The sequence below is a fragment of the Medicago sativa genome, chromosome 7 (genome assembly GCF_051527215.1).
Source record: "Medicago sativa cultivar Bolivia chromosome 7, Bolivia_mono, whole genome shotgun sequence".
In the NCBI taxonomy this organism is placed as follows: Eukaryota; Viridiplantae; Streptophyta; class Magnoliopsida; order Fabales; family Fabaceae; genus Medicago; species Medicago sativa.
The window spans coordinates 53475695-53492396 of record NC_140755.1 but is presented as its reverse complement, the minus strand read 5'-3'; the positions used below and the strand labels follow the sequence as shown (position 1 = coordinate 53492396).

The 16702-nt window shown below is 34.2% G+C and overlaps 2 protein-coding genes across 2 annotated transcripts; one reads left to right on the top strand and one right to left on the bottom strand.

The window, feature by feature from the left end:
- Nucleotides 1–403: 403 nt before the first annotated feature.
- Nucleotides 404–10304, bottom strand: TDP1 (tyrosyl-DNA phosphodiesterase-like protein). The gene is made up of 16 exons (XM_085723522.1): nt 10057–10304; nt 9060–9230; nt 8763–8966; nt 8228–8288; nt 7663–7739; nt 7326–7583; nt 6840–6929; nt 6560–6694; nt 6151–6300; nt 3714–3817; nt 2047–2100; nt 1845–1935; nt 1527–1604; nt 1231–1384; nt 933–1155; nt 404–789 (listed from the first exon to the last, which is right to left on the bottom strand). The coding sequence occupies exons 1-15, from the start codon at nt 10267–10269 to the stop codon at nt 1085–1087; spliced, it is 1911 nt and encodes a 636-aa protein (XP_085579648.1). The 5' UTR covers nt 10270–10304; the 3' UTR covers nt 404–789; nt 933–1084.
- Nucleotides 10305–14171: 3867 nt separating this feature from the next.
- On the top strand, nt 14172–16271 carry LOC146906760 (uncharacterized). Its single transcript, XM_085727203.1, has 5 exons — nt 14172–14334; nt 14456–14636; nt 14992–15040; nt 15303–15421; nt 15773–16271. Exons 4-5 carry the CDS (start codon nt 15394–15396, stop codon nt 16129–16131), a joined length of 387 nt encoding a protein of 128 aa, XP_085583329.1. The 5' UTR covers nt 14172–14334; nt 14456–14636; nt 14992–15040; nt 15303–15393; the 3' UTR covers nt 16132–16271.
- Nucleotides 16272–16702: the final 431 nt, after the last annotated feature.

Genomic DNA, 16702 nt, shown 5'->3' with positions numbered 1-16702 from the left:
ACGAACAATATTAACCATCATTGTAAATCAAAATAAAAGATAGATATTCAGACATTTTAAAATAATAAATAATTTAAATAACATATACATTAAATGACAAACAATATCATAGTTTATTAAAATAAATAAATAATATACATATGGGCAGCAAATTTTCATCCATCTAAAATCATAAAGGTATCTACAAAAAAAAATATATAAAAAATCATGAAGGTTTAAGTTAGCACCTTACACCTTATTCTCTTAGGGAAAAACATATTTGTCACTTGTTTAAACTAATTTTAATTAAAGGATACTTCTATCAATATCTTTTTAGTAAAATATCACAACCATATTTTTTTCCAAGATTTATCTATGCTGGCAGCAATGCTCGATTATGAAAGCCACTGAACGTCTTAAATCATTGTAGTATAAAAGAAAAGGCAATGCTATTGTCATTTTCTCATTGGAGTTTCAAATTGAATCATACATTTGTGAAAATTGGGTTTTGTGACCAGTTTGAAGAGTTTAGCAAAGGGAGAAAGCGTTCTTAGTAGCTTCAACACAGACAAATTCCAAAGCTAGGAAGCACAAGACTACTTCTACCATATCCATCCTCCAACAAAATCACGGTATCACCGTGATTTCGTCAAACTCACAATGATTCCAAACATGCACTAAGACTACTTACACAGTGCTAAAGCATTGACAGAGTGATCACTCACTTTAAACATACACATCCGATAAAAGAAATGGATCTCTAAAGCAAAGAAAAACAAAGGATTATTGCTTCGGTAGAGACTTGGTACCCTGAAAAGTGACATTAATTCAGTTAGCACGCAAGTCACCATAATTTTCCACGTCCTCACCAACATTTTACTTTTGGTACATCTTATTTCAAAAGCAGTTCAACTTGATTTTTGACAAAAAAAGTAAAATGAAGAATGAAATACCTCAGTCCAATGCAAGACGCATAATTGCATAAGAAATCTCCAGGTTGCAAAACCAATTGTGTCACGTGCTTCAAATTTTCCACATTTGAACTAGACAGGGGAGAAGGGACCAACTCATATGAACACTAACAATGCCGTCAATCTTGAAATGCTTACATCCGAGGCCAAACTTGACCATAATCATCTTTCTTAAAATATCGCTGGTCCCAAGACCAGGGCACATCTGCAGAGGGAAATGATAATTAGAAAACACAACATGGGTCAGCCCACTTAGAACGGTAGAGTAACAGGGCACAACCTTCGGAAGAGTATGGCAATGGAGGGAGCTCATAGGGCACGGGTAACTGGATGATAACTTCAGATGATGAATGTGTAGTATCCCTTGTCGGCGCAGTCAGGGTCACTAGTTTTGTTTTCTTCATTTTAGATGTTTCCTGTGCAGGGGATTTATCCTGTAATTATTTGTTTGTTAGCACGGCTGTCATTTTTCCTTTCCCATTTCCATGATCAGAAGATCTTTTTTCTCTAACCAGTTGACGATCAATCATATCAAGCATAAAACATCACGAAAGAGTAAAAGGAGGTGTATGCTACCTTCGATAGTTTAACATTACTGGTACAAGAAAATCCACATCCAGGTTTCAATAATGACGGTAGAAAGAGCACTCCCAACTGTAAGGAAATATGCATAAAAATATTTAGTGCATCTTCTAGAGAACTGGGTAAAATGTATTTGACAAATCCTCCAAGCAGAAGAAACAATAATTAGAGAAATCACTCTTTTATACAGTTTCAGACACTTGTATGTGTCAGTGTCATTATGGAAGCTTTTAAAACAATGTAGCCGATCAATTTTCTTGGGTCTGAATTGCTAATAAGTAACAGCAACAGTCTGACAAAAAAACAACATACCTCGTATGAACGAATCATCAACTGACTATTATTCTTCTGAAGAGCTCCCCAGGCAGCTTTGCTCAGATTTGAAGAAGTTAAACAGAACCAACTATTTGGGAACATTGTGTTTCATAGTTAACTATATATAGCATAGCTTAGCAGTGCACTAAATGACAAAAAATATTCGAAGAGCAGAGAATAAGTCTGATAAAGTTCTTACGCGAGATTCTGATTATTGTATCGAGCAAAAGTCTTTATATGTGGCATTGCACGGCTGAAACAGCAAAAAAGAAATAGGTGTAATTGGTGAGACACAATTTTTCATAAACTACCAAGAAATCGGAGATATATTCAGTTTCCAAGTAGGTTTAGAAAACTCAATCTTCATTTCAGAAAACTCCTCCAATTCATAATCAAATGGATACTGCAGCAGTGATGAGGGATGTAAAAGAGTAACTCCCATCGTCCACCACTACCTTATGTAAACTACCCTGTAAATTAAAATTATTATAATTATTTCTTCTGCCATTATGATATTATAATTTCTATTTATAGTCACGGGTTGTGATCCCCTGTCGCCTCATCTACTTTTCCACCAAATTGGCGAAATTAAGGTCTTGTTTGATTGTGTTTTGAATTTTCGTTTGTGAAAACTATTTTAAAAATCAACATTTATAAACTATTTTTGAGAAGAAAAAAAATAAATTTGGTAATTTAAAAAAAAAAAAAAAAAAAAAAGTGCTTTATATACCACGAATGAAAAGTGACAGTTCTTAGCATGTTTTCTTGATTTTGACACAACAAAAAAATAAAAATAGAAAACCAAAACAAACATTCTTTGGCCATTTTGCTTTTTTAATTGATAAAACAAGAGTCAGTTATGTAAAAGAATTTTGAAAAACAAATTATGAAACAGGTTTTTTTGTTTTCTTTATAGTATTTAGAAATAGAAAATAGAATTTGAAAACACTATTCAAACAGACCCCAACTATCGTCTATCAGGGTGCCAATTTTTATACGTTTACGTCTGAGAGTTCAAATGTATTAATGTTGCAAACTCAGGCCCAACGTCATTAAAGTTTATGCGGGATTGTGGGAAGGCCCAAGAAAGGGCTAGCACCTGATGACAGCAATGTGAGCTGTGATGCATCTGATAATGACTAAAAGAGAGAGAGTGTGTATCCTAACTAGCTGCTTCACCGCAGTAATGGTGGGGAATGAGGTATAGGCGTGAGGACTGTGTGAGAAAGATGTAATTAATATACACCATAATCAATGGGTGGGAACAGGAAAGTAGAGGAGGCTGGAAATTAGTTGAAACTTAGCGGTGTAAGTCCACCATGTGGGTTTATCTCAGTGTTAGCAATAGCAGATCGCGGAAAAAACTAGAACGCCAAAATTCTGCTATGTGAAATAGCATTGTGGGCAAATAGCGGAAGCCGCATATCGGTTGAATACAAATAAAAAAGGGACGCAGAGCATAGCTTACATGTTGAAAGGTTTCCGTATGACGGTGAATATAGAAGTAATACTCAATGACTCTTATGTTTTTCCATTTTAAAAATAGGTCCCATTTGGCACACATTTAGATTCTTAAGTTTTATTATTTTATAACACCCTAAAATTCTCTTTTTACCACTATTGCTGGCTTGCTGCTACATTATCTAGCAGAAACTGGAATAGCGGCTGCTATTGCCCTAATAGCAAAACTAGGATAGTGTTGTGGTTTTCATAGCGATTAATCAAAACCAGCTATGTTGTAACGCTATAATCGCTATTTGACAATGCGGGTTTATCTCAAGTGAAGTAGGCAACTGCTAGTCTCACCCGTAAATCCTCCTTTGAATGTGCTATTATAACTTCAACTGAATGATAAAATACACTTACGTGCGGCCAGTATGGTTTGCTTTCCATTTTGCCCAATACTTTTTCAAAAATGCCTTCTCTACATTCTTCATAGGACTTGGGATTGCACTTCCAGCAGCATAGCCCTACAGAATATAAATGACAAAGATGTTTGGAAAGTTGCGCTTAAAAATTCAACTATGAAATAAAAGATGGTGAAATAAAAATAAACTTAAAATAATTGTTCAAGCCATTAAGCATTTCTATTATTTATCAAGTTATCACCAAAAACCACAGGTGAAGCTAGAAAAGGGATGAACATTGGGCCTAAATGCAACGGGTACCACAAGAATATTACCTAATATGATCTAATACGGGCATAGTTAAGTGGCTCTGGGTAAATTTCGCAAGGATAGGAAAGGGTGTAGGTATTACTTATCCACCCTATACACACACACAAACAGATTAATAATCATTAAAATAAAGTTGCCAATTTCCTATACTGTAACATAACTTCTGATTATTATTTGAGTTCTTCATTCTATATTTCTTCGTTTCGAACACCAAACTTATTCTTACAAGTTCCAAAATTTTGATCTACATAAATACAGACTGATACGTTGGTCCAGGTCTAGCTATTTGAAAAATAAGCAGGTAAGACCTAGAACTTCAATATATTACCAGTGCTGCCTTGATCCGGACAATTATGCACAGTAGTACAGCATTTTTAAAATGATCAACTGTTACAGCCATTATTTTAACCATTGCATAGGATATTATCAATGCTGTACAATGAATCCAACGATTAAAATTATGGATGCATCAGTGGTCAAGTGGTGTGCAGCATAAGTGTCAATCGAATATGATTCAGGGCCTGTTTAATTTGCAAAAATGTAAGGTACTGGACAGTACAAGAGGACAAAACAAGAGATGGGTAACAACACAAACACCCAAGTAGGACCAGGTCTGATCCTCCTCTTTAAAGAGTTCACGAAAAAAACACTTCCGTCTTTCCTTGATATTGTTTGGTGATCAATATTTTCCCTCATCAATATTTTCACGAAATAACAGCCTCTTGTGTAAAAAACAGGGTAAGGCTGCGTACAATACACCAATAATGGTGGGACCCCTTCCCGGACCCTGCGTATGCGGGAGCCTTAGTGCACCGGGTTGCCCTTTTATTCCTTATGCATATTCTCACCCAGTTGTTCAAGCCTCTTCTTCTTTCCCTGTTTTTATTAAGTTTATGGATGCCTCGTTCAACTTTTGTAGTGTTAGTGCTCTTACTTAGCTTCGCACGGTACCTTCATAGTGTGTGCTTAGCCACTTTATATTTATTCCAATTTTCATCCTTTATACAAAGATAAAATTTCAGATCACACTCTTTTAAGCTTAATCTTTGCTTACATGTTATCCCATCACACCACCTTGTAAATCGTAATACTCAAGTCTCTATCATAACACTGCCCCTGAGAGCCAACATCCTGGCGGCTGCACGCGACAGCAATTAACTCGGCCTTTCCGGTCAACCCCTTCATAGGTATCACTTTCTGAGCCACCGCCAACCAAGCTCTGAGACCAGTTGATAAGTATCCTAGCACTTGGGAAACCCTCCCCACAAGCTAGCTATCAAGGGGGAAGCACCAGGCCACTTAAATACTCAATCGAACATCCCATACTACTCGAAGAGATACTTGGGCACCCCATAATACCCAAGTACTTATCAGTTATAGTAAAATCAAAAGTTGCAGCAAAAATCCAAGACAATTTTAACCTTTGTCTTAACATCCCTTATACTACCCCGACAGACAACCCAATACCTTTTAGATGTCCTACCTAAAAAATCTCACAGAAAAATATTATTTTACAAAGTATTTCGTTTCATGAACTAAAAGCTTTTAAATCCTCCTAAAACTTCACATTGTGTTTAGCACATATGCACTAATCATGTTCACGGTTTTATGCCCAGCTTCAACCATCTTTTAAATCCTCCTAAAGCTTTTAGATCTATGACCCTATTACCTGAACTTTTGACACCCTCTTTTTTTTTACAATGCTTAGCTGCAATAATGTCTACAATATTTATAAATGTTTTTTTACTGTATACAATAGCATAAATTCTGATACGTTTGATTCTATTCTCCTAACTCCTAACCAATTAGTTTTTTGTAGAAACATAAAATCTATCCTCCTTCTAATTAAGGTGTCCTGAATTTCCATGGATTTTGTGTGAGTTCCTAAATATAATGTTTCAAAATAAATATGACACTCAAAAACTAATTTCTTTTACCAATACTTGTTCACAATGACGTGGGGACTCTTTCTTATTTTTGCTAATACAGCCGCTCTTGCTCACCCAACACTATACACAAGCCGTAAAGTGGGAAATATAACCTTTAAAATGACCATGAAATGCAAACCAGAAGTAGTTTTCTTTTTTCAGAATATAAAAAAGCATCATCAAGACCAATATACTTACCTCAATAGAGCATCTAACATCTTCTACAGTAGGCCATATTATTTGAGGCTCCCCCATACCAAGGGGTACTTTATCTTCAGAGAGACCTGCTGACATAGATGATGCCAGTTCAACCATCCATTTTTCATCTAAAGAGCCAAGGGAGGAGAACTGCAATAGATATGGGCTAAGTGATGTCATCAAAACTAAACATTAATACCGCAGTTATCTAAAATCTATCACAAAAAGATGCATTTTGATCAGAAAGCACTACCATAAAAGACAATGAAAATGAAGAAAATACAAGCATAGTATGATACTTTGACATTGATTTCTTCATCAAACATAGGAATAAAGTAAGGAATTAAGATTAATCGCGAACCAACTGGAACCGTAAAAAAATATAACTTAGCCTACAGCCTAACAGTACCTGATAAACAAGGGGGGATTTCTTAAACTCCTTATCAAATGTACACTCTTGGAGCACAGAACGAAGCTTCATATGTCCCCACTTTTTCAAACCATTACCAGAATGATATCCGGGTACAGATGCAATTAATCTAACCTGAACATAATGCAAAAAGCATCATATATCCTGATGTACAATGTTCCAACAATGTAAGAAATCATGCTAAAGAAATAATAACTAATAAATAATAACCTATGACTAACAAGAGTATAAATTTAAAAATGGTGAATGGAAACCATACCATTGCATCACTATAATCGAACTTCTTGAAAAATGAGGGGCATATACTGAAGTTTCCAAGGGATGGAAGATTAACAGAGAATTCTGGCCACTGAACCACCAAACAAGTCACGATATAAATGATATGGATAGCCATAATACAAACCCTACTAACAAACCCAATCAATCAACAAGATTTAGGTCAACTTCTGTTGATAATTAGAAATGCTATAAATTCATTTAATCAAAGGAAAAGCTTCTTCAGAAGAGAAAGTAAAAATGATATGGCAGATACTTTCAGAACAGTGTAGGCTCAAAAAATTTGATCCAGTTGTTTAGCAGTATGGGACATAATGGCATCCTTAGTTCAAGTAGTTTACCACACTATGTTTGAAAAGGCTTTTGTTGTATTATTTATTATTTTTGTCACATCAATGCAATTGTAGCACCATTTTTCTCTTAAGATCATATACTCAGTTTTTGAAGTAAAAAAGACCGACATATATACCTTCAATGCACTGAGATATTCAACCAAATCATTTTCAAATCTGGATCCCTTGCTCGGACTATTTTGATCTTTCCATGGAAAATCTTGCATCCATAGACATTGGCTTTTATTGTTCCAATCTACATAAATTAAGTTTGCTGTATGTATAATGACTCTTATTCCTCGAGGATATACAAGAAACATGGCCTTTGAGTGGTGTGTCCCAAATGAAATTGGCAGTGGCGGTTTGTGCAGAATCCAATTTTTAGGTTTGCTTCTCTAAAAACCATAGCATTATGAAGTTAACATTTGTTTAACAAATCTTACATATTTAATCTGCCAAAGCAGGTTGCCAAACCTTAATGCAAGCCACCCTCTCATCACTCTCTCCGTGAAGAACAAGCACATGGGGAACTTTTGAAAGTGCTGGACATGCTACACCAAGAAAATAATGGAAGAGAGAAACTCACTAAAATGAGATAAGAGAAAACAAAAGGACTTCAATCAAAATGTACACAAATATGCCAAAAATTTACAACTCTAGTCCTGCCAAATATGCAAAGTACACTAATATAATTTCTTAATAAAAATCATCAGACAGGGTATGTGTTATCCTTGTTGCCATACAAACTATGTGGAGTTGGGGCTTTTGATTATATTTTATCATATGCTAGTACGAAGGAATGCGGGAAGGAAGGGCAGAGAAAAGTATTAACAACTCAACTGCAGCAAGCAATTTCAAAATACAAAGAAGAACAACAAACTTCTAAACAGTTTAAAGAAAATGGTGCAACATCTCAGAGCAGGTTCAAGAATACAATTGAAGTGAGAATGCAAGCAGGGAAAATCAGTAATAGAAGAAAACAGAACAAGAAAAGAGGAGTCAATTTCGAAAAAAACTAGAACAACCACAAAAGACATACCAGGAACCAACCAGTCAACGTCTACCATGTAGTTTGAAAGGACAGCAACTAGAATATCCCCCTACCAACAATAACCATTGAAATAAGTCAAATAGTTCCAAAGTTTTCCAACATGAAATTCAACTTGTGTTTTTTATGAAAAATAATTATCAAGCCAATCATGAAACAAGGCAAGCTTTCTATTGAAGCACTGTGTGATTATTCTTAGCAGATGGTTGAAAGTTAAAACATTCATTTCAAGACAACACCACAAAAAGTGTTCGATAATATCAAATATAACTAAAAAGAGTACTAGTAGTAACACACTAATTCAGACTCTCTTTTCAACACTCCCCATGATTGAGATAAATTCGTGTGGATCACATTAAATTATGCGAGTCTCATAATCTCCTATTTAGAGACACTCATTCTGAAGTGGCGGAACCCACATGAATTTCTCTCAATTGTGGAGAATGTGCTGAAAATTGTGTTACATTTATAAATTGAAACTAGAAAGAGCATTTCTCATATAATAATATAACTAATCATTGACTACCTGTATAACATCACTTATTGAAACAGATGAAGTATTTGCCCAAGGCGGTAACCCTTGCACACGCAAAAGTCGAAAGGTGCAAGGTATTTGATCATCAGCTACACGGAAATCACGAATAGGCTCTTCACATGACCGAGAAGAACCATGCTTTTGTGTCACAGCAATTTTATCATGCCTTTGTGTCGCTGCAATTTTTCCTCGTTCCTGCATATTTCACGCAAAACAATGAAATCATTCATTGAAGTCTACACATAATAGTGGTTATAACACAAATTCAACACAACAAAATACACATACATGATGTTTATTGTCTGCAACCTTTGGAGATCTTTGCGACACTTGATATTTAAAAAGATGGTGACCGGGAATGAGCTCAATAACATCTCCATTAGAAATGGTAGCTGTTTCTTTGGAGTTAAGCTTCCTTCTCTTATTCCCCGAATTAACAACAACTGGATTCGTCCCTTCCTAACATTCACAAAGCAAAAATCACTAATTAAAAGAAAAACATCAGGAAACATAATGTTAACTTGGTGGTTGAGTTGCAGGAATTAAAAAATGAGCAAGAGTCCATTTGACTTGATTAATTTGAGTGTATATGCTGGTATAAACACTTGTGAGAGTGGTTGGGAAAGCTTATCAAAACAGCTTATGACATGTCCATAAGCTGTTTTCAGCTTATTTTCATGAGTTTTCAAGGATTTCTTATGAAAGCAGCTTTTGCCTTATAAGCCTTATCCCACTACGTGGGGTCAGCTACATGAATCAAACGACACCATAGTGTTCTATTCAAACATAATTCACACTTATATGTTACATGTTTCTGTTGTAAGCGCATAATTAAGCTATTTATCCAAACATAGCCTAAATACCAAATTTGTTGACCAAAATTGTAGATTTGTATCAACTCAGTCCATCACATTATTAATATTTCAATATAATTACTTAAATGGATCTATTATCAAATGAGCAAACAATCATTTTAGCCTCTGAATGTGTGAGATGCTGCCAGTGCCACAATAATCCTTAAATATATCGAAATTGCAAACACATCTTTAGTGCCTCTTTTGTTAATAATATCATGGACTTCATTAACAAACAAAAAACACATCGAGGACTAATTTGACTATTTAAAAACGAATTCGATAACCAAAATAACTAATAAAACATAAACTTATGAATGTGTCAGTGTCGTGTTGATGTCTGATATGTGTTAGACACCTGACACGCTTTCGATCAGAAATGTCAGTGTTATAGAGGTGGCATTGTAATACAAATTACACTAAAATAATACCACATGCAGATTTGCAGTGCCATTGGGAGAAGCGGTTATGGTGAGATGTTTGCGGCTAAGCCTCTTGTCATTGACGGGAACGTTGTTTCTTCCAATGATATTAATGCCATCTGTTATAGCTAATTTTGGAGTTGAAGCTTTTTCTTCTTCTTCTTCTTCGGAATTTTGATTCAGTGGAATCAAATAACCAATTTGGGAGTGAGAGAAAGACATGAATGAATCAAATAACCAATTTGATTCTGGAACTTGAAACTGTGGAGTGCTGCCACCTTCTTTTTCTTCTGTTTTTTCACTGCACCCTAGAGTATTGGAAGTTTTTATTTTTCTAGCTACAATCCTTACTTTACTATATACACACCCTCAAACTTGATATTTAATAACACCATAAATAAATAAATAAAATTGAACTATCCCAAAGTGAAAATTTTATTAAGGGGAATTAGTCATTTTAGTCCCTGAATGGGGAACGATTCGTCTATTTAGTCCCTGAATGCAGATAATATGCAAAACAGTCCTTGCATGGTCAATTTCAGGGACTAAAGTGACTAACGAAGTCTACATTCAGGGACTAAATTGACTAACGGAGTCTGCATTCAGGGACTAAATTGACTAACAAAGTCTACATTCAGGGACTATTTTGCAATTTATCTGCATTCAGGGACTAAATTGACGAATCGTTCCCCATTCAGGGACTAAAGTGACTAATTCCCCTTTTATTAAAGGTTTGTGTTAACCAGTGCCCCGGGTACTAGTTAAGAAAGTTAAAAATTGAAACTTTTTATTAAAGACAACAACTTTTTGACTTTTCTAAAGTGGAATATTCCACTTTTCATCATTTCTCAATGCAAAGTTTCCATATTACTCCCTTATTATAAGAAAAAGTTGATTTTTTAGGTTCATAGAATAATTAATGTATCTTAATGTAAATATAAACTAAATACATCGCTTACACAATGAACCAAAAAAATCAATTGTTTCTTATAATAAGGACCGGAGGGAGTAATATCCTTACCTAGTGCCCTGGGACACTGGAATACCCTATCGTCATCGTATTGGACATCGCAAGTCAAACTTGTGAGTTTGACTATTTTTTTTCCTTCCTTTTTTTAAATTGATTTAACGTTATTTGATCTTAAAAAATAAAATAAAAAATAACCTAAGAACCATATTTCCAACCAAACAAGAAATAAAAATTCAAATAGAAATCAATTTATAAGGCAACCGTAAAAAAACATTAACACAACATGGGAAGTTTTTTCTTTATCGTGGGTAGTTTTTTTCAATTAAAAATAATATTAAAGGGTATAAATGGAAGAAAATGTGAAAAACTATCAGCTAAAAGCTAAAAAGCTACTTTAAATAGCTTCTCAAAAAAAGCTATCAGCTAAAAGCAATTAGCTAGCTTTTTTGTGTTACCAAACACAGCCTAAATCACGTTGTTGTGTGAATCAAATCACGTTGTCATGTGAATCATAGTATTCATTAGGGGATGAAATATTTAATGAAATATTTTTGTTCCCAGCATGCATCGAAATTAATTGGAAATAATTGAACCCTCACGTAATAGAGACTAAAATGTGTTTTAGTAAAATACAAGTGGGTGTAGCTTGCTAACTTGCACCTTAGTGTTTTTAGGTAGGTGCAAGTTAGCAGCCCCCTATATATATATATATATATATATATATATATATATATATATATATATATATATATATGTGTGTGTTTGTGTGTGTTTTGTTTTTCTTTTTTGTGGTGGTCGGGGTTCGAACCCCGGACCTTGCATATTTTATGCATTGTCCATACCAACTGAGCTAAGCTCACGTGGACATATATATGTTTTGTTTATAAATTTGTAATATTTCTTAAAATTAAATTTTGGTTATACATTGGTAAAAGAAAATAATAAAGAGTTCAAAACAAGTTAAAAATGGTTTTTAAATTAAGTTTGGTTAACTGAATTGAATTGGTTTAAATTTGTGGTTCAGGTGGTTCAGTTTATAAACCCTTTAATATGGTTCCGTTTTTTTTTTTTTTTTTGTGATCCATTTTGGTTTAGTTTATGGTTTAGTTTATGAATACAATTCAATTAACCACATTTTTACACACCCCTAGGTTCAAGAGTGTTACACTAGCTGTAACATCCCAGACTGCTTACAGGATTGCCGACTAACCCCACAAACCAACACGAGTCTTTTCAGCATGCTTTGTCCTCACTCACATGCTTACCAGGAAACTTCCCGGTAGGTCACCCATCCTAGTACTACTCCAAGCCAAGCACGCTTAACTGTGGAGTTCCTATGGATTGAGCTCCCGAAAAGAAGATGCATCTTGTTGATATGGGTAGTGCCTAACAATTCTTAAGCCTTCCTTCAACCATGTTGTCCCATACCTACACGGCCTCCGGATCCCTCTCATTCCGATGTGTTTCGGTTCCTACTATTGTCGTGGGGGTCCCTTGCGGCTTAAACCGTTCCCCTTAGGTCGGGAACCTTTCGTATCCACCTAGCGGGATATCGAAAGCCACGACGTGGGTGTTACACTAGCATTCCTCTTCTTGTTATTACATTTTGCTTGTACGTGTAGTTCTATATCGTAACTTTTTTGCCTAATAGAAGGACATAGGGGTAAGGGGTAGAGATACTATTTATTTTAATAATTTAACAACCCAAAATATATATAATTATTTTGGTAATGTTTATTTGAGTATGAGTTCTAATTATTTGAGTGAAATTATATTATTAGTTTTGGCAGTGCTTATTTTTTTGTTGGTATATTTGTATTTAGAGTTGTCTCTGATATTAAATGTGACAACTGCAACAACTGAAAATTGTTTGATTACTTATAGTGAGTGATGTTTTCATTGACATTGTAAATTTGAAAATCATTCAATGTTTCAAGAATACGAAAAACTACAGAGATTGATTATAATGTATATTTATGCTTTTAGAAAATAAATGTTATATACATGGTCGAAACTACTTAAAATTTCAGGGTCCGTCTCTGCCTATAAACACCCACATTTCCTTCAGCCCGTGTCTTCAAGCTTCAAATTCTTCATGGGTGCTTTGCACTCGCCACTACTTTCACAAGCCAAAACTAACATTGGTTTCTTTAAATTAGATTTATCTAAATATAATGAAAGTAAACTTCGCCTTTGTTGCTTGTCGAGGAACCCTTTTAATCATTTCATTTCCAACTTTCCATTGTATCTACGGTGAAAAATTACGGTGTCGTGTTTATTTCATTATCACGAAGTTTGGAAACATAAGAACCAAGAAGAGAAGGTTTCACATTAGTGAAACCAACAAGAGGTTTCACATCAACAAAACCAACAAGATAAGGTTTCACATTAACGAAAGTTTTAAGAATATTTGATTTCACATCAACGGAAGCTTCAACTTCGGACGGTTTCAATTCGACAGAAGGCTCGACATTAGCTGGTTTTGACTCATCTGAATTATCAACTGCATTTTCAACCATAACTATCAACAAACAACAAAAAATTGTAAAAAAATAAATAAGTATCAAAATTTAATTCAATCATTAAATGCAATAAAATGAAAAAAAAACGTAAAAGGCCGAATATTGGGTTCCTATGACTGATAACCGTCGTTAGCACCTATTGTAGTTAATTGTTGTTGGGAGCTATATGGTAGTTAACTACCTCTACGAGTTCACGTTAGAACCAACAAAAACATGGAAGAAAAATGCAATAATGTAAATGGTTTTAAAGATGCGATATCCGTTTTTTTGACATCAAATGTATGTATAAATCTTTTAACAATCATTCTTCAATGATTTTGGACAAAGATTTAGCAAAAAAAAAAAAAAAAAACGATTTTTTTTATCATAGATGGTTAGATAGCAAAAAAATTGAACAAAGTTGGTCGGTGAATAGTGTAGGAGGAAGAAAGCAGCCTGAAATATGTAATATGTGGGTTAACTACCATTGGAGGTTAAAAGGTAATATCGGGTGTCTGAGAGCAAACTAGGCAGTCTAAGGAGCAATTTTCCTGTCATATAGTGAGCTTGGTGGGGGCTTATTTGTTTGGGCTTTGTGACTTGGGTTTTTTTACAACTCTAGTTATAAATGCTCTCGAGGTCATGTGATACACGGAAACCCTAACCTCTCTCAAATTCTCTCTCATAGGGTTTTGAGATCCATAGCTGCATCTGCTCACCAACCTTTCCCAAAGATTCACGTTCTTCTACTGTCAGAGGATCTCTCAATTCTCAATTCAACTCGTTCAGTCCCTCAGTTCTTAAATATATGATGCTGTGAGTTTGTTTAAGTAAACCTTTACCTACATATAATATAGCTGAGATTTGATTTTCCATGACCTTTTGTTCATTACTTCAATCGTTGATTTTTTGTTTTTTTATTTATCTCCACCACTAGGGATACAGCGGCAAGAATGACTTTATTTCTTATATTATATTTTTCATCAACAAGTGTGATTTCCTCGATTAATCGGTCGAGCACTACGAGTCCCATATTGCGTATCAGTATGCTATGTTGCAGAATTCTTCATGACATTGACCCAGATCTGCGATGCTCTTCGGTCCTTGCTCCGTGGGAGGTAATTTATTCCTAAAATGAGAGTCCGAATAGGTTTTTGTTGTTCTGCTATAAATATTTAACCTCATAATTACTGTATATTTTGATGTATTTATGAATGGTTCATTTTCATTTTAGATCTCATCTTTTAGTCCCAAAAACCAAGATGACAATTAAAACGTATGTTGTTAAATTTTTATATAAATGCGTGGTTGATGAATTTAATATGTGTTCTGCCATTGTTATGTTTAGAGGTAATAACACTTGAGAAATTAGTAGTTTTTTAAGGATTTAAAATGCTTCAATTTGTTCTTTAGGAAAAGTCAAGTGCATAAAAACTTCGGCAAAAAAGTCTAATTACATTATTTTTGTGGCAGAATTTTCCTTCAAGAAAGAAGCTGAAATCTAACATGGTTATTAAGGAAGGTAAGATTATGAATTTATCTTTTGATTATCTGATAAATGAAAATTCATGTTTTATACTCTAAAACTTAAATGCTCATATAAGTGACTAGTACCGAAAATTATATTGCAATTCATGTGACTAACACAGTCTTGCATCTTGTTTCTTTGTAGAATATCCATCTGATCTGACATCCCTTATTTATTTATTTCATGGAATTTAGTATTATGTATTTTAATTAAATGGGTAAACAAGTAAAAATTTAAACCATTTTTTACTTTGCAGTGTGCCCAGACAATACACCTTTGCTTCTCTCTTGGACGAAGATAATCATTTTGTTGAAGAATCTGATTTGAAATTTACATTTCCCAAGTATATGTCGTTATTCAGCCATTTGATCCTTAGTAAGTAAAGAACATAAAAAGCTTATATTTCGTTCGAACTAAAGAGTTAGTGGATACCATTCAGTAGCCTATTTTACTTTGTACTTCTTATTTTCACTGTGCTTTAGTGTGTAAGTTTTCCTCTTATACTCACAACAACGTGATTTTATTTTTTAATTTTTAATTTTAGGCAGTAGATTGTTGTAAAGAAACTCATGTGCAAAATTTAACGAATAACTAACAACCAATTTTCAATATTGTTGTAATAAAGATTGTGCCTAGGTCGTTTGTTTTATCGTACCTCATAGCATTTTCCTTTAATATTTGATAGTTCTGACAGTGATCACTATTTACTTCTTGTTCGGTGAAAAGATGGTTCATCCCAGAAGTTCAACTATGTTGATGGATTAGTTGATAAGGATCCTTCTTGTTCGGTGTCTAGACTCACGACTGTTAACCCTAAGGTTCGGAAGACTCCTGATTTCATTAAGCAACTTGGTTCTGATGATGGTGAAAAGACCAATAGGGATGAAATATCTAGCCTTTATTTGAAAGAAGGAAGCCAAGGAATGTCACCAGATAAAGAACCTCTGGCTTTGTCGGAACCATTGAAGTTACTCGATGATGACGCTAAGGAAGTTCCGGAAGATTCTTTTTCTGAACCAGTTATTGACAATGGTCTGCATAATGACAGGCTACAACAGAACAAGTGGGAAGTAATTTGTTCCTGAAATCGATAGGACTCTAAAAAGGGAAGCATAAGATACGAACTATTTGAACTTGCATCAATGTTATATTGACTTTGCAATTCAGCTGTATCCTCAACCAAGAATTTACACAGAAGGGTTGTTAGTTAACTAAGCAAATTTGATAATGTTCTTCATGTAATTCATATTATCTCATAGTTAATATTACATCCAATTTACTTTTCTCTTGTTTTCTTTTTTTAATGACTTCTATCAGGGATAGTATAATTTTTCTATAATCTTTTTCAAATTTAATGCTTTGTGTTCACTATAATCACTTTATCTACATCGATCTTCTTTTGCATGAAAGAACTATCAAGTATCAAGTAAAACTTATGAGTTTAAATGAGAATGATAGGTAAACAACCAAAGTCCGTTCAGGTTCTTCTTAAGCATAGTAATTCCCATAAAATGATACAATATTATTTATAAACTCAACTTAATAATATTACTTTGCAAAAAAAAGTAGATAATATAACTTCCACTCATATTTGTAAGTGAATTGTAAGTGAAACATGAATACCTTTTTGACAGATTATGTTCCTTTCTAATTAAT

Excerpts from the sequence above, each read along its gene's own strand:
- LOC146906760 (XM_085727203.1), top strand. The coding sequence starts at position 15,394 with ATGTCGTTATTCAGCCATTTGATCCTTA. Across the intron at positions 15,422-15,772 it reads ATTCAGCCATTTGATCCTTA|ATGGTTCATCCCAGAAGTTC; the intron begins GTAAGTAAAGAA and ends TTCGGTGAAAAG.
- TDP1 (XM_085723522.1), bottom strand. The coding sequence starts at position 10,269 with ATGTCTTTCTCTCACTCCCAAATTGGTTATTTGATTCCACTGAATCAA. Across the intron at positions 9,231-10,056 it reads GCACTGCAAATCTGCATGTG|GAAGGGACGAATCCAGTTGT; the intron begins GTATTATTTTAG and ends TGTGAATGTTAG. Across the intron at positions 8,967-9,059 it reads TTGCAGACAATAAACATCAT|GAACGAGGAAAAATTGCAGC; the intron begins GTATGTGTATTT and ends TGAAATATGCAG.